We start from the raw sequence: 20826 nt of genomic DNA, 5'->3' as shown, positions 1-20826 counted from the left end.
GGCCGCTCTGCAGCTCCTCTGCCACCTGCCAATCACAAAACACACACGATCGCTGAACCGGTATCAACCTGTGCATGTTTATACCGGTAATGCACACTGCAGTTTAATGTAGAATAGATGCAGACAGATACACAACAGACATGCACACAGGGAAAGATAAGTAGCGAGCAGCTAAGGTCAGCAGTTTCCCCCACTGATAACTGGTGAGAGTCAGAGAGCAGCAGGATATGGAGTTTCATTAGATGAGCACTGATGACTCAGCACTTTGAGAACATTAAAATTCACTTTTGATACCTGCATTGCTTCTCTGTCGGAGCTAACTCATTGTGGCTGACTGCTGTGCCCAAGTGGAAAAGTAATTTAGGGTATGTGTGTGTGTGTGTGTGTGTGTGTGTGTGTGTGTGTGTGTGTGTGTGTGTGTGTGTGTGTGTGTGTGTGTGTGTGTGTGTGTGTGTGTGTGTGTGTGTGTGTGTGTAGAACTTACATCCTCTGCCAGCGAAGAGGCACTGTGGAGGACGGGTGTTGGACTCTGTCTCTCATACTGTCTCAGCTTCTCATGAATCTGTAACACAAACACATGTAGTTTATTAGAGGGGAGGGTTTCAAAAAGGAATGCACAGTTTTGGGTAAAAAACTGAAGGTTAAAAACCCTTTAGGAGTTTTCTTGTTAACAAACAAAAGTCTTGTTTACATTTAGTGTTTCCCACCAAAATCCTTGAGGTCTAACAAATCCTGCATTGTTTTCATCCATGTTTACTAGCTAGCAGTCTACTTCTTCTTATCTGTTCTTTGGCCCTTGAGCTAACTTTCTACCAATATCACTGAAATTATCTGTTTTTGAGATATCCTGCTAAGTGACAAAAATACAAAAAGGAGATTCAAACATACCTCCCTGGTAGAGGTAATCTAATTATCTTAAACTACTGTAGGACACTACATTTGTGTGCACAGTGGATGAACTCCGCTATATTCTTTTGGTTTTTATTTGTAAACTAGAATATATGGTGGTTGTTCTTAAAGTATCCTGGATTGTCATATACGTAGTTGCCTGCTATCATATCGGTGGGCAACTATCCATTGGTTGTCATTTCTAATGCCAAAGACGACTTGTGTACATAAATTCAACAGCACATAGCTGCATGTTACATCTACATGTACATAATGAGGTTATTCATGAAATCATAATAAGAGTTCCTCACCTTCATGAGGTATCCCAAGCTCCTCTCACTGAAGACATCTTTGAGGAAGACCATGTCCTCTTTGTGATTGGCATCGGGCCGCAGCTGAGAGGTCAGCAGGGCCAACGTTTCATGTAGCCCTACAGAGGAGAGGAATAAGAAAAACCAGCATGTACATTAACGTGAACAGATGGAGCACAGTCAGCTTCAGGCAGTATGGGACAGTATGTGTGAAGCATCTGTGCTAACTCATCTCACCCGCTCCTGCTGTGAGAACCGGCATGGCTTCTTTCATGGGTAAGTGAGTTGAGGAGGGGAGGAAACCTGGGAGGCAAAAAAAGAAAAATGGTCAACATTTCCATACAGATGATGCTATTCTCACAAAAAGCAAAAAAAGAAAAGGGTAATTGTGTTTTTGTGAGCGTGTACAAGTGATGTAAAGGCATCCGGAGACCCATGTGCAGTATTTATAGCTGTATATCATCTCCTTGTAGGCTTCATGCTGTAAATCCAGGCTGCATTTTTCCATTTTGCAGTGCAATTACCTCATCTGAATGTGTAGGTGTGTATGCGTGTAAGTCTGCTGGCATTATAGAACCATACTAGCAAGATAAACAGCCGCTGCTAGTACTATTAATCACACTGAGTCTCACCAGGCCCTGTGAGCTCTGTGTTGGTGTGTAAGAGAGCAAGAGAGTGGGATATTTGGCATAAACCTGTATGAAAGAGCCAAAGCACTGTCACACAAGTCTAACTGATGAAAGCTGCTGAGGAACACTGATATAACTGAGATGAGGCTTTCTCTATAACCAACAACTCAATCTGTAGGATGTATGCCATCTCAGAAAATCATATTAGGCCTCAGTAACGGACTAACTGACATGTGAAGAGATTTGTTTTGCAGTAAATACTACGCAATAACTTTCTTTCTATATCTAGATTCATATGCTGACCCATCTACGAGTGACTCAAAGATACAGTCGGCTGAAGTACTGCACAGACTGCTAGATTATTGAGCCCCTACCGATCAATTCCCCCGTCTCTCCACTCAATATCGCCATTCTTCCTGCCACTGGAAACGCAAGTCAATCACGTAAACCACAGACTCCATCATATCACGCTATGATCCAATAACAAAACAGCAGAAAAATGCAGCAAAACCAAAACAGCACAATAAAGCTGCAATAAACAGCTCGTTAAAAATAAACAGTATGGGTTTACAATAATGTTGAGGAGGGGGCAGGGGTGTCAGAGAGTGTGACTTTCCACCTAGTGGGGATTCTTTTGGTTGTGTCAGGAAACGTGGAATAAATAAGAAGGTAAACATGGGCTTTTTTAAGATCATCTTTCAAAGATATGAAATCTATGTCTTGTGTTACATAATCATACAGCATTGATGTATTTACTAAAATATTGACAGAAAATGTATTCAGACTGTTTAGAAGAGACGCTTAACCTCTCTAGCAGTATTGTGCTCGTCAGTTTTGTATGTGTAAAAGAAACATAAGCTTTATGAAGATGTATTCAGTACAGGGTTGTTCATGTTACTGTGACTGTCACCCCATGGAGGCCTGCCATGATGATGCATCTTGTCTTGGTGTATTACCTTCCACAGAGACTGTAGACTTTATATCCCTAATTATTTTTTACAAACAGACAGTGAGCCTAACAACCAACGGGGGTCCTCCCTAGGTTTCCAGGATCCTATGTCTCTTGATGTAAACTAACTTTGTAAGAGTTTGGTTAGGGCTAGCTTTGCAGTTCGAATTGCAAAAAAACAAAGGGATATGGATGATTCAAATGCAGTTTGAATGGTAAAAAGCTGTTCAGCCACTGTGAGTTAATTTCTAAAGGCAAGAAAACTGTCTTGCCCACAAATTTGAGGCCATAGGTTTCAAAGAGTATAACATAAGGAGGCTATAAGCTGTAGGTGGGTGATCTTAACATATTGGCCCAGGGAAACATACATTGAACATTTAAACCTAGAGAAAAACATTGCTGAGAACTTAAACCCTTTGAAAAGGTATCCTTAATGTGTGGTATTAAGATGATATTAAGATGGGGAACATAGGACCCTGGGAACATAGATACACACTCCCAACTAATGAGATGATAATCAAGGTTACGCTTCCCCATCTGATGACAAAAAAAACACATCAATGCATCACTAAACTGGCAAGTTATTAAAAGCTATGGACTAATGTGCAGACTAGAGAAACTGGTGTAAATCAGTGGGATAGAAGCAGCTTGTAGTCAGCAACCCAAAGTCAGTGAGATCAGGTACAAGACAAAAGGGTTAAGGCAGGCCAGAATAAGAACAAGGCTGAAAAGAAATGACAAATAATATCCAGTTAATTGTGGAGCTAATGTGAAGCAGATGTGCAGACAGACTCTGCAGTGGCAGCTAGAGGACAGGTGGGGAATAGCCTGTCTGGGATTAGAAATGCAGACAAACTAAACAAACGGGGGAAGAGAAGTCGGAAGAGAACCGAGCAAAATGAACAGACATGAGTGACAGGAACTGGGGTGGGAACCTTCCCAGATGAGTGGGAGAAAAGCAGGAGTTCCTACATACATGGCATCCTCAAGGCAAAACGTTGCAATTAGTATGTATCTTTATGAGCTTGTTCATTAGAAAACCTGCAGTACGTACCGTATCTATACTGCAAGATTGCAGTTTTCTCCTTCATCCTACAGGATTTCTAAAACGTATCATGTGCTTTGATGGTACATAATCAGAATATGATTAACCTCAGCAGAGACAGACAGAGACAGCAATGAGCTCATGAATAATGGACAGAGAGGATATTACAGAGCCAGAAAGAGGGATAAGGAGAAAACGGAGAGGGAAGCAGCGCTTGTTCTTTTTTTCGTTCTGTCAGCAGAATCAGTTGAAACACACAAGAGAAAGTCTCTTTATTCTCAAGTGTATCAGCTGGGATTTTCTCCATATAACCTCACTGTATTTAACACGGAGAGGAGGGGAAAAAACAATGTTATCAATACAGCGTCTCGGTGAATGGTAAAGTGCTTCACTCTGTATATTAATATTCACATTTCAATTGTATGTCACCAACGACCATCTTCAGCAAAGATAACGTTTAAAAGTCCCCCCCCCCCCATCTCCTCCCACACATACTGGGAACATGTGGAGTAGAGAAGAATTAATGGGCAAATAAAGATGTAATGTCTCCCACTGTAATATGCAAAGTGCAGATATACAGTATATTAAAGCCATAGTGTCAACAGATTGGTCTTCTTCATAATCGGAGGACTGTACAGAAATGCAACTTTATTAAAAGGTCTGGACTTTTCATTAGATTTCTCTTTCTTTCTTTCTTTCTTTCTTTCTTTCACATTCTTTAACACAGTTTCATTTCAAGTTTTCTTCTTTATTTCTAACACCTATTAAAGGCCAACTGAAGTCACATTTATTATCCCTATTTATAGTCAAAAATATTGTCAACACGTTTTCTAAATGTATTGTATGTGTGTTTTTTTTTATTAGTATATCGCAAATAAACTTTCATAAATCCACTTAGAAATCATAATAAAGAAATTCTTATAACTGTCTGAGAAGAAACATTTTTAAGTTTTCAAGTGATAGGTGTCCGTTCATCCATGGGTACATTCCAACTAGGAACTGCTCATAGCTAATTGGCATGCTTTTAATGGTGCCAATTTGCCAAAATTTCAACAAATCTGACCCATAAATTGTCCATAACTTACTGAACCCATGGCAACAGTACCAAGTAATATACTTTTATGTACTCTAATCTATAGTTAGGTCTTCAAATAACTAAAGGATACATGGACTGAATATTGAATAATCAGATTTTGGTGGTTTATGAGGACTTTTTCTACCAACCATATGGGGACCATCCTTTCTCTTTTTCCTGGAGAAGAACCAAACAGCTTCTCATAATTTTGGGGAATACATTTGTCTATTAAAGATGCCCTGCCACACAAAACCGTTTTTACTTGTATTTATTGAAATACGTTAGGGCCATATGTGTTTGTGTTATGTCGTGAATGTGAAAATGAACTGCTACCTCCTCTGTCAGCTCTAGCCACTGAAAATAAATAATTGGAGAAATCAGGCCAATTACAAAAGCTGGTCAGTCTGACGTGGTGTTGCCTGAGCTCTATTACTATTACTATTCATGAGCTCGCCCAGTTGCGCTGGGAAAAGTATGCCGATAGCCAGGCTCATTGGCTAGCTGTTAGCCAATCAGAGTCAAGCAGCTTAGTTTGTTGAATACTAATGAGAACTGGCACAAATCGAGCCAAGTCTTCCTGTAGGCTTTCTATACCACGCTAGAATGGCTTGAAACAAGGTAACCAAGGCATTTTTTCCACAAATAATGTTACAGAGTCCATGGTAGAACTTCAGACATTACCAGAAAGTAATGAAATGCATGTGGCAGGGCACCTTTAAGAATTCAATTGCGACTTAAGGGTTAAGATATCACCAACAACGCTGTCAAAATCAGCATGAAGAATACAAAAGCCGTTGAAGAGAAAACAATAAGTTAATTAATGTAAGATTAGCTCAAAACTGCAGCCAAATTATATATTTTTCTGAATAATTAACTGTAGGCATTTAGAAAGTGCAGCTTTTCAACAATCCAAATTGTGTGGTTCATTACATGTCCCTCTGCAGCAGTTGAGTCAGTTAACAGTCCTGGGAGAATGACATCATCCTCTAAGCTGCTTTACGTCAACGTGGTGAGGTCATCAGAGAAAGGCACTGTGGGACCACCTCTAAGTGGCACCCATGGGGGGGGCGAGGATCAAAAGAAGAAAGTATTGAGGTCGGAGTGTGATTCTTTTCATTGAGAAAAAAAAAGTTAATTTAATTTATTCAAGTATCACATTTGAAAAATCTGCAGAGATTTTCCAAAGTCACAATTTGATGAACGCCTGTATTTTCACACCTTATAATTTTCTGTCAGTATGAAACCTCATACACTAGCCTTTGCATCAAACATTTATGACATAGTGACCATCTGTGCTCTCAGCCACTACCTGAGAGAGAGAGATACACACATACAACACACACACACACACACACACACACACACACACACACACACACACACACACACACACACACACACACAGTATGTTATACATATACATGTTACACATGAGGCAGGAGTAGTTTGTACAAAAAATGCCAAAGCTCTATAGTAGTTTTAAGCGTGGCGGAGCAGGGTTATATGAAATTGTATGGTTCAACACAGCTTATGGGATACAAAATTAAAAATGTTGATGAATTTTTAACTCTCTAGTTGTCAGTTCCCATAAAGTTCAGCACTGTCAAGACAGTTTGAAATGAATCAGCAATGCAAATGTTTTGCCAAAGATCACCAAAGTTTAAAATCTACACGTAAGCTTGACATAGATTTACGAACGTATGCACTGATTGCTGTAATAATTCTATTGAAATTAAATCCATTGATTGTACACATCAAAGTCTGTTCAATGGTCTTAAGAAGTACTACTGCATATGTGAAGAAAGTTGTTTAAATGCCTTTGGCTGATGAATGTTAGTTTGAAAGTAAAAAATACTTAAGGGGGGTGGTGTTAGAAAGAAATGAGCCCACCAGACCTCTGTAGCCTGCTCCTCATCTCTGCTTGAGGCTAGCGGCTCAAGACTATATAAGCCGCTGATAGCATAACACACCAAACTGTCGGTGTTAGAGTTGCATTGTGGGTAATGTAGCCACCAGAGGTGTCAAGTAACGAAGTACAAATACTTTGTTACCTTACTTAAGTAGAAATTTTGGGTATCTATACTTTACTGGAGAAATTATTTTACAGCAGACTTTTTACTTCTACTCCTTACATTTTCACGCAATTATCTGTACTTTCTACTCCTTACATTTTAAAAATAGCCTCGTTACTCCTATTTCAGTTCGGCTTGTTTTCATTCCGGTTTGTCATCGTTCAAAAAAAACACACACAAAAAAAAAACTATCCAGATAAATCGCACCATCCGAATAGAGTGAATGTGATTGTGGTTGGATGAGAAGTATAAAAATATACCATTCCGACACTCTATTGGTTTGTACGCGATCCATCGCACCTGCACAGACCCGGTGCTAATACGGCACCAGTGCCTTAACGACTTTTATCTACCGGACCGAATAGCAACGCGGATTTCGGTGCCTTATTTAGGTGCCACTTAAATGCCTGTGCTTCTCTCTGATGCTCCGAAAACAGACGTTAGAGGGAACTGAAACATCGCCACACGGGACGCTAGTTAACACTACACTTGACAGCAGGTAACATTAGCCTACTGTTAGCTAGTAGCTGGATTGACAGCTAAACGGTGTAAAAGTGTGTCTGTATTTCACTGGAGAGGATTCTAACACCAGACTGTAGCTGCCATTGTCTGAAAAACACAGAGATGTGTCACCTTTTTCAGCAGTTCTGAGTTTGTAGGTATGATTTTAATATAACATTATCATTATGGCCTTTAGAATAATTTTTTTTGTGGAGGTGGGGTAGTGCACTATAGGCCCCTGTGGGGCAGCCTAAGCTTTTGTCCTTAATGGCATTTTTCCCCCTTACATTTTTTTTTTTTTAAGATTATTTTTTAGGAATTTTAGGCCTTTAATTGACAGGACAGATGAAGACATGAAAGGGGAGAGAGAGGGGGAATGACATGCAGCAAAGGGGCGCAGGTCGGAGCCGAACACGGGCCTGCTGCGTCGAGGAGTAAACCTCTATATGTGGGCGCCCGCTCTACCAACTGAGCTATCTGGGCGTCCCCTTACATTACTTTTACTTTTATACTTTAAGTAGTTTTGAAACCAGTACTTTTACACTTTTACTTGAGTAAAAAGCTTGAGTTGATACTTCAACTTCTACAGAAGTCTTTTCAAACCCTAGTATCTATACTACTACTTGAGTAATGAATGTGAATACTTTTGACACCTCACCAGTTAAGATAAGGAAGAAGAATGTGTGGAATAAAATAGACAAAACCTTTGATTTTGTTGCAAAGATTTTGATCCTTTGTTTTAAATTGTCCATCATGAGTCCAACAATATTATGGGAGTGAAATGCTTAATCTGTACCCTCTGACTTCCCCTATAAAACTATGAACAGATGCTCCTGGCTCACAAGCTCACTAAGGCCTTCAGAAAGCACCACACTTCTGCCATCTCACATCACTGCAAAAACACGACTACAAACATCAAATCACCAAAACGTCACTGATCCAGAAATAGAGTCACACATCACACTTTTTTATGGAGACATTTTCCGTTCAAATCTAGTTATGAGCTTAGCTGCAGATCACACAAACATGACGGAGCCCCGGTGAGGTCAGAAGAAGTCAGCTGATAACCAGATAACAGCCTTCGTCATAGAACGTTCATCTAGACACATTTGGCTGAAAATCAGACGGATCAGCCTCTGTCACAGCATTAATAACATGATCCCGTGTTAAATAAGAGCTTTGTAAACCAAAATAACACTGAATGTAATTCGCAGTGTTGTTCATCCACATTTGATGTTCACATTAATCCATAGATAAATAGTTTGGACTTACAGTACTCAACTCGCATAAACACACAACCAACAGACTTCATCCTCTTTCTTTTCTGACCCCTTTCTATATGCAGTCTTTTTGAACCGGATTCATCTTTTTCTTTGTCACACTCGCACAAGCTTTATTTTTCTGCTGCTCATTCATGAGCCCTGGAGGTGGTGGGATGTCCGCAGGGCATCGGTCAGCCCTCACAGCAATCAACACACAGGTCTCCCAGAGTCTTTTTTTTGTTTTTGTTTTTTAAGATTTGTTTTGGGCATTTCAGCCTTTAATGGAAAGGACAGCTAGATACGAAAGGGGAGAGAGAGGGGGGACATGCAGGAAATTGTCCAGGTCGGACTCAAACCCTGGACCTTCTGCGTCGAGGCATTCACCTCTATATATATGCGCCTGCTCTACCAACTGAGCTAACCCAGCCACCTCCCAGAGTCTCTTTGATGCCTTATCAAATAAGAACTTAAATTCCTGAAGTTCTTTATCAAGTAAAAATATCAAACACTATAGGGATTCAGATTCTCCATTGTGAGGATTAGCTCCTGTTCTCGGTTTTATTTATTTGTAAATTGAATATCTTTGAAGTTGGACATTTTCCAAAATTTTCTGAGATTTTGCTCTTGATGAATAATCATTAATAATAAGAATAACTTTTTGCCGCCCTAGAACCAACTGGATTCTTTAAATGATTAAATGATAATGAAAATAGTTGCTGATACAATTTTCTGTCAATTGAATAATTAAGTGAAGGTACTTGTACCCCAAGGGCTACTTCTGCAGTTGCCAGGGGGTATGTGGCAAGATGGAATGGATAGCATAAAAGAGGCTGGGGTTCACATCTACTACTACAAACTACAGTAACAGTCAAAACTGCTGTTGAAAGGTGATCTTTTCCTAACCTTAACAAAGCACTTTTAGTTTCCCAACCTTGACCAGACCTTAATCACAGAGATGGAAGATATAAAAAAAAAAAAAACTCAAAATCATTTTTGAAAAGCACTTATTACCATTCAATGTTGTCAATACGGTCGAGAATGTTTTCAAGAAAAAAAGGGGCATGCACACCCATAGGTGGAAACACAGACAACCACTGTGTATTTCTCTTAGAGATCTGGAAACCAAATTGGAAGTAATTCTTAACAATGCTTCCTCTCACACTATGTTTCCATTAGGAACAAGGGTTCGTCATCAAAGTGAAGTGCTGCTGGTACCATTGTGTGTTCTCCAAATTAAAACGACAAAATATGCTTGTAACCGCCCTCCAGAACGACACATTTCTGATCTGATGCCCCTATTGGCAAAATGACAGCATTTATAGGTTGCTTCCAAAAACTGCTACAAATCACTGTTGAAATCCATTTTATGATGACTACACAATGGTAAAGGTTTGGTTAGGTCTATGCACAAAAATTACTTGATTAAGTTTTGGGAAAGGCCATGGGTTGGGTTTAAACAACTACTTCACTAAGGTTAGGGGACGATCATGGTAATGCTTAAAAAACAATATCTGTTGGTTTGAAACAGGAAACAAACAGCAGTCTCCAGTGTTCAAGTAAAATATGTTGATGCCGATCGAGTAGCATGTTCCTGCAGTAAAGGAAGCTGCAGTTTCAGGACCATATTTCTAGGACACTAGTATTCCGTGTCTTAACCCTGCATAGCTGGCTAGCTGCTAACTTCAGTGTTGACCAGTTTCTTGTGGTAACTAAGGTCATAAAAATGCAGTCATGAAACTACAGCTTTCTCTATTGCAGGAACATAGTATAGATACCATCACCTGACTTCCTCCTTATCTTCTATCATATTCACTACGGTCAGGGTTTTGTCACTTGTATGTAAACATATGTCGTTTTGGGGAAACGTCTGATGCCAAGGACACTCTCTGTTGTTTATGCGCTGCTAGAATATGCCTCAGCCCTCTATGTATTTCTAAAAGATGTTTCAACACAAAACCATCTGCCGCGGTTATGGTGATTGCCTGTATGGGTATAGGGATCATCAGAAACACCCTCTCAGTCATAACAGCTCTTTATGAAAATGTATTGTCTGCAATCCTGTGAAAAATGCCTTGGCATCAACACGGTAAAACAACAAATGCTTGATCAAGCTGTTCTAAGCAGGCTGCCTTTCAGAGACTATTTTACTTTGCCTGATGACGAGGGTCGACCCTGCTCCTTCAGGACCATACAATCCCATTCTGAGCTGTGTGCTTTTACAATATGGTGGAGGATATTACATTATACATATATTTCTGTATGTATGTATGTAGAATTGATGCCAGGAGCAGAAGGCTGGATGAGTAGTTACCACTGCAACCTTGTGCACCTTTTTTACATGCATGTACTGACACAACACTGGCACATAAACACACACTAGTGGACAGTATATCTACTTATGTACACACACACACACACACAGCTGAGAGTCATCCTGGTCAGTACAAGATAGAGCGCCTTGGCTTGACTCCTCGCCGCCTCAAGAATGAACACCACTCACACACAGCTAATCCACTGCCCTTACAGTAATGGAAGGCAACACTAAGCATGTTTGGCCAGCTTCCAACATGCCTTTCACACACGCACACATTTCCCAGGCTCACACCGATGCAACCACAAAACCACCCATCATATAGTCTCAGAGGGTGTGGTCTGACAGAAACTTATATCATCTCCAACATGGAGGGAAAGCTACAAATTTTAACAGCTGACACACTCCAGCACATTGTCACTGAAATGCTACGCCCCCCCCTCCCAAATCCCCATACACCCACCCTATCACTTCTACACAGCAAAGCACAGGCAGATGTTTATTTCCCTCAGTTTCCCCTCCTTTTATTCTCTCTATTCTTACTTCCTCATGTCTGTAGAGAATAATGCCGGCCCTCCATCCCTCCCTCGTTCTCTCTCCTCCATCTCTCTGCAGTGCTACGGCACTCTGCTCTCTCCACATACAGCATGCCATCAGCTGGCAGACCATGGAAGAAAACACACTGGACAGCAGAGCATCGGATACCTCGTGTTCACACTGGAAACAAAGGCGTTAAAAAGACAAATGTGGCCTTTTTACCTTCTCTTCTCTCTGTCTCCTCCTCTCTCGGTGTTTGTGTCCCTCCTGACTGCAGCCACACTGTTTCTCTCGCTCCGATTCCTCCTCCTCCTTCCTTCTTCCTCCTCCTCCTCCGTTCTGCTGCTCTTACAAACCTGCTGCCGCTTAGTGTCCGCCTCTTCTACTCTTTCTCCCTCTCTCAGCCCCTCCCCTAACCAGCCTCCTCCCTTTACATCTCTGATGCTCTCTATGGCCTAACATCAATGGATGAAGAATTTTATAGAAGGGCTGGTATTTTGTATTTTTCTGCTTATAAGATGCTGTAGCCCCAGTTTTGATGTGTTTTTCATTAAATTCAAATTAAAGAGTTTAGCATTTGTTTTACCGTATTCTGAAAAGAAAAACCCTAGAGCAGGAGTGTCAAACTCAATTCCACAAAGGGCCATGCTGGAAAAAAAGAATCACATCTAGGGCCAGACATGTTATTCACATGCTATTATTTCATCGTAAAAGTCAAGCATCTTTTATTGCATTATTGCATGTCTCATATAATCTTCTCACTTACAGGTTGGTCAACATAAAAAGTTAGCAAAAAAAGTAAGTTAGCCCTCAAAGAAAAAATGACGAAAAAAGCAACAAAAACCATGCAGAAAAAACGTTGTAAAACAGGCAAAAAACATTGGAAAAAGTGGGAAAAAGGTAGGACAAAAACATTGAAAAAAGCAAAAAAAAAATACATGGGTCAAAGTCTATAGTGAACCTAAATTGATATGCGGGCCGGATCAAAATCTGCGAAGGGACGGATTTGGCCCGCGGGCCTTGAGTTTGACACATATGCCCTAGAGGATCATTTATAATCACTTACAGCAATTTTTAAGGTATTTCCAGAATCCAAAAGACTCTTCTGTCTGCTGCACAATAAGCGATTTTCTTTACTTGTTTCCCAAGTTGTGATTTTCTAACAGAGACAGGAGACAAATCTGACATAAATTACATTGATTTAATTTCCAAAATGATCAAATCATCTCTAAAACAGAACAGAAACAGAACATTATAACCTTCGTGAAGGTTATAGTTTACTGCAGGACTATTTAGATTGCATTAGTTTTAGCTAGGTGTACCTAATAAACTGGCAACTGAGTGTATACAACAATGAAAAATAACATTAAAGCTGCACCAATCAATATTTTTATATTAACAATGGATCAAATGACATATATGCAATATGCAGGGGGTCATTCAGAGATATATCACGTTTCCTTAATCTACTGAGCATTTTAGCATATTTTAGTGAACTGTTTGGGTTTTCCAGATTGCAACTGTTTTGGTTCACCCTTAATGCTCTCTTTTCGGCTGCAGTAGGCAGCTGTTTTTAATGATAGCCCCACTGTACAATACCTGCCAGCACCAAAGAGCAGTCAGACAAAGTTAGAGATTAGTTAGCAAGTGAAAGTAACAAGCGTTATTAGCATTTATCAGCTAAAGAGACAGATATTGCTTCTCAGGAGTTGGTGGGGACTAAAACAGAGCTACAAAGAGAGTGAACGTTGGACTTAAATTCGTCAGGTGGACAGAAACACAACTCAACATGAAAGCTAACATTGCTCTGTGTCTTTACAATGTGTAAATGGGTAAAAGTTTGCCAACACCTTCGCCAAATCAACTTTATAAGGTGATAATGGATAATTGTGTTTAAAGCTTGTTCTGCTGGTCTTTGTGTGGATTCGGGAATACAGTTGCATCTTTGATATTTTTATTCAAATGGTTAAAAGCTGAAATGACCTTCCTGGTTTTTCAAATATCTCCAGGGTTTACCTTTTAGAAAAACAGATTGTTAGCTCTGTAACTCAAATGTAATGATAATAGAGGCACAAAGTGGGTCTAGAAGATGCTGTAGATATGGTAACCACTGTTAAAGCAAAAGCTGTAGCTTAACTCCACTCCAACATGTTGTGGTGGCTAACTGGATCTGATAGAGAGTTCCCCTCCCCCTCCTCCCTGAGCCTGGCAGGACTGAAGCTAAGGGTGTGACAGCCCACCTCCATCTATGGAGCGGCTGCTGGCTCTTTGTCTCCCCGTTTGTAGCTCATGCAGCGGGTCCCCCCACACACACCCCCACCCACCCACACACACACACACACACACACCTTTTTCACATGGTAATTGTGGGTGTTTCCAGTCTGTCTTTGTGCCTGGGTGCCCACCCTCCCCTCCCTTAGGATAAAAATAAGCTGCTCGCAGAAAAATGGCCTGAACATGCAGACAGATGAAATGTTATTAAATTAAAATGTGTTATTCTTCATACTGGTGTATGTGCATATGCTTGAGTCAGACTTTATGTTATTTATTTTAAGTAGCATGTTACATAGTTGTGCTCAGGACCTAAAAATAGTCATTAACAGGTCTTATATAGATGTTAAACATTTAGTAAAACAATATCAAAGTACTAATCTTCTCTAACTGCTAAAATTCTTAAAAATAACACGGAAATTATGTGTTGTGCTTTGTTAGTATTTGTATGCATTTGTTTTTACCGGTAGTTGATTTTCTTATTGATGATCGCCAACTGTTGGTCTCACAGTGTAGTATATTGGAAGTCAGATTTTCACTATTCATCTATTGTAGAGATTGTGACAACATATATGTATGACTACATTTTCTTATTGTTTTACTACAGAGGGAGTACCTACACTCCAAACATCCCCACTAATTACAGCAGAGGTTGTTATGGGTCTTTGGCCAAATTGATTCAGAGGCATCTGCTAACAATTTCCTCAGGGGAGCAGCAAAGGCCGACCTGATGCCCATGGTGAGGGGGGGGAGCAGGAGGTCGAAGCGGTCTTCTGGCCCCACAAATAGGTCATTATCTGGGTCTGTGTGTGTTCAGTCTGCTCCAGAGGGACGGAGCAGCCGACATCAAATAACAGGGCACATGCAGGAGATTCTGGGAGCCATTATTCTGCAGATGTGTTGTACTACAAAATAATGCTGTATCGCAGAATGATAAAGCCAAGTGTTTACTTACTATTAAAAGCGCAGCAGAAGCCAGACATGGCCCTTAGTGAAGTAAGTCTGCCTCATTTACTTTCTTTCACGTCAGTCCCTTTGGCATCTCTTCTGTCATTCATCCTGTAAGCAGAGCAACAAAACAGAAATGTAAAGATTTTGTGCTAAAAAAAAATTTTTAATCCCAAAACTTTTTTTCTGCACTCTTTATTGTGCTCATATCACATAGTCTGGACAATTATTTTTGTAAAACATAACAGAGCTGAACTCTAATCCATGATAAAAGATCATGTACTTAGAACTGCTATCATCTGCTCGTGTACAGAATAAACTTCATTCTGTGACACAGCTTTATGCCCATTCAGAGAGCATAAAGCATTGTATTCTCTATAGAAAGTGCAATAGACAAAATGTGCCTAAACATGTTCTCATAGTGGGAAAATGCCAAAAACAAATGTAGTTGGTGAGCCAAATTAAAGGCGCTATTAGACAATATTGTTTTTAGGACTGATAAAGAGGATACACTAGCTACTCTTCAGATTGTTTTTTTAATCCTGGCATGGCAATTTATTCTACTCATTAGAGAAGCTCTTTAATCACAGTGACCGCCAGTTAGTGCATCAGCAGCCACGCGTCTAACAAGAAAAAATTCTCCACAAGCAAGACAGTTAAAGTCTCTGCTTTCTCATGACGTGTACAAGAAGTGTCTGGAAAGAAATGTCACTTTAAGCTTCATAATTAAATTGCATTAAGGGAGGTATCTCATAACATACAGTATGAGTTACCTGGTGAATAAAACTGTTTGTTCAGATCAATCTATACTTTGATAAAGGAAAGAAAACTCACAGATCACCCTCTGCTGAGTTTACTTGAGTCCCATCATGTTGATTTGACTGTAAGGTGTTCCTGCTGTTTTATCCGCCACACATTTTTGTGTATTTTTAGGGGTCAGCTGGACCTGCAAGTGGGGGAGGAATAACAGAGAGAGAAGAAGGCATCACCTCTTTGTATGATATTAACTGCAATCATATTTAATGTTGTCCCTTTCATCTGATGGTTACCGTTTGTATGAAAGTAAGAGGCTTAATGTTCTCTCTCAGACTAATGTCCACCTGGCGCCACAACTTTCTCACCATTCTCAGCCTACAGGAGTCATCAATATGATCGTCTGTCTGGCCTCACTGCATTATCTGCTGGCACTCAGACTCCTCCAAGGCCTCCAACTGCTCCCTCCTCCCCACCGTCTGAGATCATGAGGTGAAGATGGGAGGATAACAAATCCGGTTGTAGGCAATCAAATTACAGAGAGTAAAGTGAAGTAAGGTATCAAAAACAAGAACGAGTCTATATTCTTGAAACCGTTTAGCATGCTTCTGACTTCACATAAGTTATTATATTTTCCGAACAAGAGTGTCAGGCAGCCCCACCGAGCAGGGTCAGAGCCAGGGGTGGTGCCTCCCCTATCAGAGGCGGAAGGTATTGTTAGTATTAGAACCTTTGTATGAAGTGGCTGATTTCTCATTGCAAAGTCAATCACCACAAAGAGACACAAAACGACCCCTGGAGACACAAAACGACCACAAAAAGATACAAAACTACTACAAAAACATACAAAACCACAAAGAGATACAAAACGACTACAATTAGACATAAAATGACAAAGATACGCAAAAACAGCCATAAAAAGAGACAAAACGACTACACAAAATGCAAAACGACTACAGGGAGACACATATTGATCACAAAGAGACACAAAATTACGCAACAACAGCCATAAAGAGAGACAAAATTGACTACAAAGATGCAAAACAACCACAAAGAGATGCTAAATTACAACAAAGAAATGCAAAACAACCACAGAGATAAAAACGCATTTGTCTTCCTCTCTTACGGTAAAAAGTCCCATTTTAATGTTATTAACACAGTTTAAAAATTACTTCATTTACTATATATGAAGGATTCACGTCAGTCTAAAAGGTTGAATAAACTGTATGTCATCACAAAAATGATTGGTAAGCCAAGTTCAAATGGCTTTACCCTTCAATACATATTTGGTGATAATTCTACCGAGAAGGTGTAAGGCCTATGAAGACTGTGGAGTTTTTTTTTATTATTATTGGTCAGTTCGTTGAAATATATAAGGTTGCTGGGAAATGTTTCATAATTTTATGTACCTCACTGGCTGCTGCAGAGCAGCATTAGTGGAAGTGAATTACAGCCCTCTGTCTGACTTAATAGAGACAGAAGAAGGGAGGGAGAGAAAGCCGAGGAGGAAAAAGGCAAAGAGAGCAAAAGAGGCGTATTCCCACTTATTCACAGCAGTAAAATAGTAAAGCAGGTCGTTTCAGCTTCCTCTGTGGGCTTTTGGCAATAATTTATTACATTGCTTTGTTTGTAATCGTGGATTAGGGGTTTGCAAACTACTGTCTCCATCTGCTGCAGTAAAAAAAGTCTCTAATTTTTCGTCGTTTTCGTTCTGATGTTCCAAAACAAAGCATGACGCCTATATAATATCCTTCGATTTAGCTTGAAAAAGCACCAAATCTGCAAGAAAATGGTTTTCACTAGCCCACAACAATATATAATATTGTCATGTATAATAATTGGCCAAGTTCTTTCATGTTTTGAGTTACTTCTTGCCGGGAAACTTGATTTCTGAGTCACATTTTTCTAACGCATATTAGGAACTTGTCATAGTAGCCTTATTCCTGTATTTAATGTTATATTTATATGTTGGACTGCTAACAATTATTTGCATTTTCGATAAATCTGATTATTTTCTTGATTTAATGATTATTGTCTACAAAATGTTGGTAGGAAATGTCCATCCTTTTCCCCCGAAACCCAAGATCACATATTAACATATCCTGCAATGCTGTAATTAATTTATAATGTTATTGCACACATTTAAGAAGATGGTATTAGCAAATGTTTGAAATCTTTGCTTGAAAACTGACTCTTTACGATTATCAAAATGGATGGTGACGAATTGATTAAGTGACTAATCATTCCAGTTGTGGGCTCATTTGTGAGTTTGTGTTGCTGGCCAAAAGATTTTACAGTATTTTAAAATACTGCAGTGCACAATAAATTGGCACTGGTTATGAAGAATTGGGTTGAGGAACTATGATGATGTCTAGATGTCTTTAGTGGACATTGTTTTTTATTTGGAGGGAGGCAGAATCAATTTATCACTGAGGAGCCACATCTTTTTCTCACCATGAGTGTGTGACGATAGCTAAAACAGGGCTGATCTGCAGAGTGCTGTATCCTCCCATCCTGAGATGAACAAGAAGGGGGAAGTTCCTCAAGTTGCCGGTCCGGCTCGCTTGTCTCATTGGCTCGATGCTTATTGGATTGCGTGCCCATTCCCACAGCTCCAGCAGGTCAAATGACTGGGATGTGTAGCTCACGGCCGCTAAGTGGTCTATCGATCAGTCAGCTCAGCCCGAGGGCTAATGGGATGTGCTGCAGCAGACAGAGCCAGGAGTTGGAAGGCTGGTAATGGGAACAAAATACGATGCATTCCTCCACAGCTGAGAACCGCTGCCTTGGCTGACAGAGAGAAGAGTCCATTATAGTGTAGAGTATAATTGAAATTCATGGGGAATTATGTTCTTTACACAGTTTATACATTTAAATTTAACTGCTGACTTGTTATTTGAAAATAGTGCTTTGGTTTTTATCCTGACCACCAGATTTATGTTTTATGTTATACACTGGGTTTTGAGATAGTTTGAGGTTATATCTGCCTCTATGTCACTGAGCTCTAATAAAAGGTAAAAAAAAAAGGAAATTTAACAAAAGATATAACTTTTCTCTTGAATTTACAAGAAGACCTATCAGCAATTGGTACCAAAGCCAGAGATCTTAATCAACATTAGTAGTTTATCCAGTTACCTATTCTATAAAATCGTTTATGTTCGGGTGCTCCATGACTCAATGTTTGTGTGAACAATAAGTGAGCTTCAGTCAAGTTTATTTAGACAAACATTAGAGAATGGTCATGATCTTCAACGTCCTTCATCCCAACTCCTAAAAACTTCTGTTTTTTTAATGCAGGGGGATTAAATAGATCACACAGAGATTGCAGCTTGAGCAAGATTTCCTAAATGTACAAAGTCAAATACCACGTTCCGTCTTTCTTATTAAGATCTGCTTAAATGTGTCACGCACGCGAGTGTTAAAAGCCAGTCCTTAAGCTTGCATTAAGCTACAGATCAGGATGCTACATAAACACATGCACACATGTTCACTATATACATGCAAATACAAATTAACACAACACATGTGCAGATGATCTGCCCCCTGTATGCCAGGCACAGTATGTTCCAGTGACCCAGTGCCCAGGATTAAGGCCTGGCAAAGCAGACCAAATCCCAGCTTTTGGACTGTAATGCCAACACACTGGCAGCAAGTCTTAAACAAGCAGCATCATAAAACTTCCGAGGCATTCAAACACCTCGTCACTCCGGGTGATTCGGTGCTGCACAGCAGCCAGGGAGATGAGGTATTTCTGGGTAAAATGCGTAGTCAACGTCATCAACCTATCCAATAATTATCTCATTAACACTATGATTCATGATGTGACCATTCATTTAGGTTCTTCTGTAGGCCTATGTATAATATGCTGCATCAACACTTGCTTATTATTCCGCTTAAATGAGAGTGGCGATGTGCAAACACATTTGTAAACGAATACCGCAAAAAGCAGATTTTCAGACATTTGAATTTGAGAACTGCATGGCACTGTTTTATTAAGTTTTGGTAGCCATATAAAAAAAATATAGAAATCATGCATAAAGAGACAATAACTTTTAATGTTAATGTTCCCCAATCCTAAATAAATGAATAAAACACATCTATCATCATATACAAGAACGTATAATTGATTCATAATTTAGCCTAACTGATTGAAGGTGCCCTGTTTTGTTGTAAACAAACAAACATTCAGTGTTACTCACTAAATCACATTGTGTGAATCCATGAGGTCCAACAAACATGTGGAAAGTATTTCCGTCCTCATAAAACATTTGCTAATCCGATTTTATAAGTATTTTATATCTAGAAATGTTTGCATCCATCCTACCATGTGGTCTTCTTCTTCTCTATATTCACAGGCACGTCTTTGCGGGTTACCGCCACCTGTTGACCAGTGGAGTGATCAGTTAACACCATTGGTTAAACTTAAAGTGCCCATATTATGAAAAAAACACTTTTTCTGGTATTTGGGGTGTTCTTTTGTGTCTCTGGTGCTTCCACACACATACAAACTTTGAAAAAAATCCATCCATGCTGTTTTGAGTGAGATACGGTTTCTGAATGTGTCCTGCCTTCAGTCTCCTGGTGAGCTGTTCAAATTCGGCTCGGACTGTGACGTCACAATCCGAAATGAGCTGGCTAACCGCAACCGTTAGCTCGTAGCGTTAGCATTAGCATGCTAATGCTAATGCTAACACTAGCATGGTACCTCGTTCTCAATAGCAAAGCACTGCTACAACACACACAAGTTCACCATAATCTACAAAAGAACTACTTACATGTGCGCCCTCATTTAGAAGTCTCCCAGCTAATCCTGCCTTGTAACTGACTGAAGTTGGAGAAACAGCCTGTCTTTTACTTCTATGGAGCTAGCTAGCTGACATGATCTACATCTGAGCTACTGAGCATGTGCGAGTGCAATCAAAGATAGTACAGAAGAAGAAGAAGAAAAGAGGTCTCACTCTGTAGCTAAAACAGAAACCAGGTGAAAAGAGGATCTACAGCATTGAGAGAAAGCTGTGCAGTACAACTAAAATATGGTGTTTTTTGAAAATTAAACCATGTAAACCTATTCTGGTACAACCTTAAAATACAATTATGAACCTGAAAATGAGTATAATATGGGCGCTTTAATACCTCTTTATTACATAGTCTATGGTACATAGAATAACAGCTCCATAATTCTACACTGAACATTTAATCCTTACTGTAGCCTATGTGTATAATGAATTCATAATATAATAATTATTGCTAAATTAGTCTTTTTCCAAAAAAAAT

General features: G+C 39.7%; 1 protein-coding gene across 9 annotated transcripts in view; it reads right to left on the bottom strand.

Annotated features, from left to right (window-relative positions):
• The window catches only part of mpp3a (membrane protein, palmitoylated 3a (MAGUK p55 subfamily member 3)), a 34453-nt gene extending 14545 nt beyond the window's left edge, over positions 1-19908 (bottom strand). The window contains exons 1-9 of one of the 9 annotated variants that reach the window (XM_039824241.1): positions 19877-19908; positions 18007-18342; positions 15849-16031; positions 15634-15745; positions 14807-14910; positions 1437-1502; positions 1200-1318; positions 485-562; positions 1-25 (exon numbers count right to left, since the gene is read on the bottom strand). The exon at positions 1-25 is cut by the window's left edge and continues 56 nt beyond it. In XM_039824241.1, the coding sequence (XP_039680175.1) occupies positions 1-25; positions 485-562; positions 1200-1318; positions 1437-1502; positions 14807-14834 (316 nt within the window). In that variant the 5' untranslated portion in view covers positions 14835-14910; positions 15634-15745; positions 15849-16031; positions 18007-18342; positions 19877-19908. Of the gene's footprint in view, positions 26-484; positions 563-1199; positions 1319-1436; positions 1503-11586; positions 11775-11802; positions 11957-12646; positions 12728-14806; positions 14911-15633; positions 15746-15848; positions 16032-18006; positions 18343-19876 lie in introns of those variants that run through there. The other 8 variants (XM_039824242.1, XM_039824244.1, XM_039824243.1 and 5 more) reach the window with 8 other exon arrangements.
• Between the last annotated feature and the right edge of the window lie 918 nt (positions 19909-20826).

Source organism: Perca fluviatilis, chromosome 15 (genome assembly GCF_010015445.1).
Source record: "Perca fluviatilis chromosome 15, GENO_Pfluv_1.0, whole genome shotgun sequence".
Lineage (NCBI taxonomy): Eukaryota > Metazoa > Chordata > Actinopteri > Perciformes > Percidae > Perca > Perca fluviatilis.
Note: the sequence above shows the minus strand (reverse complement) of the source record. Positions and strands in the feature narration are given on the sequence as shown.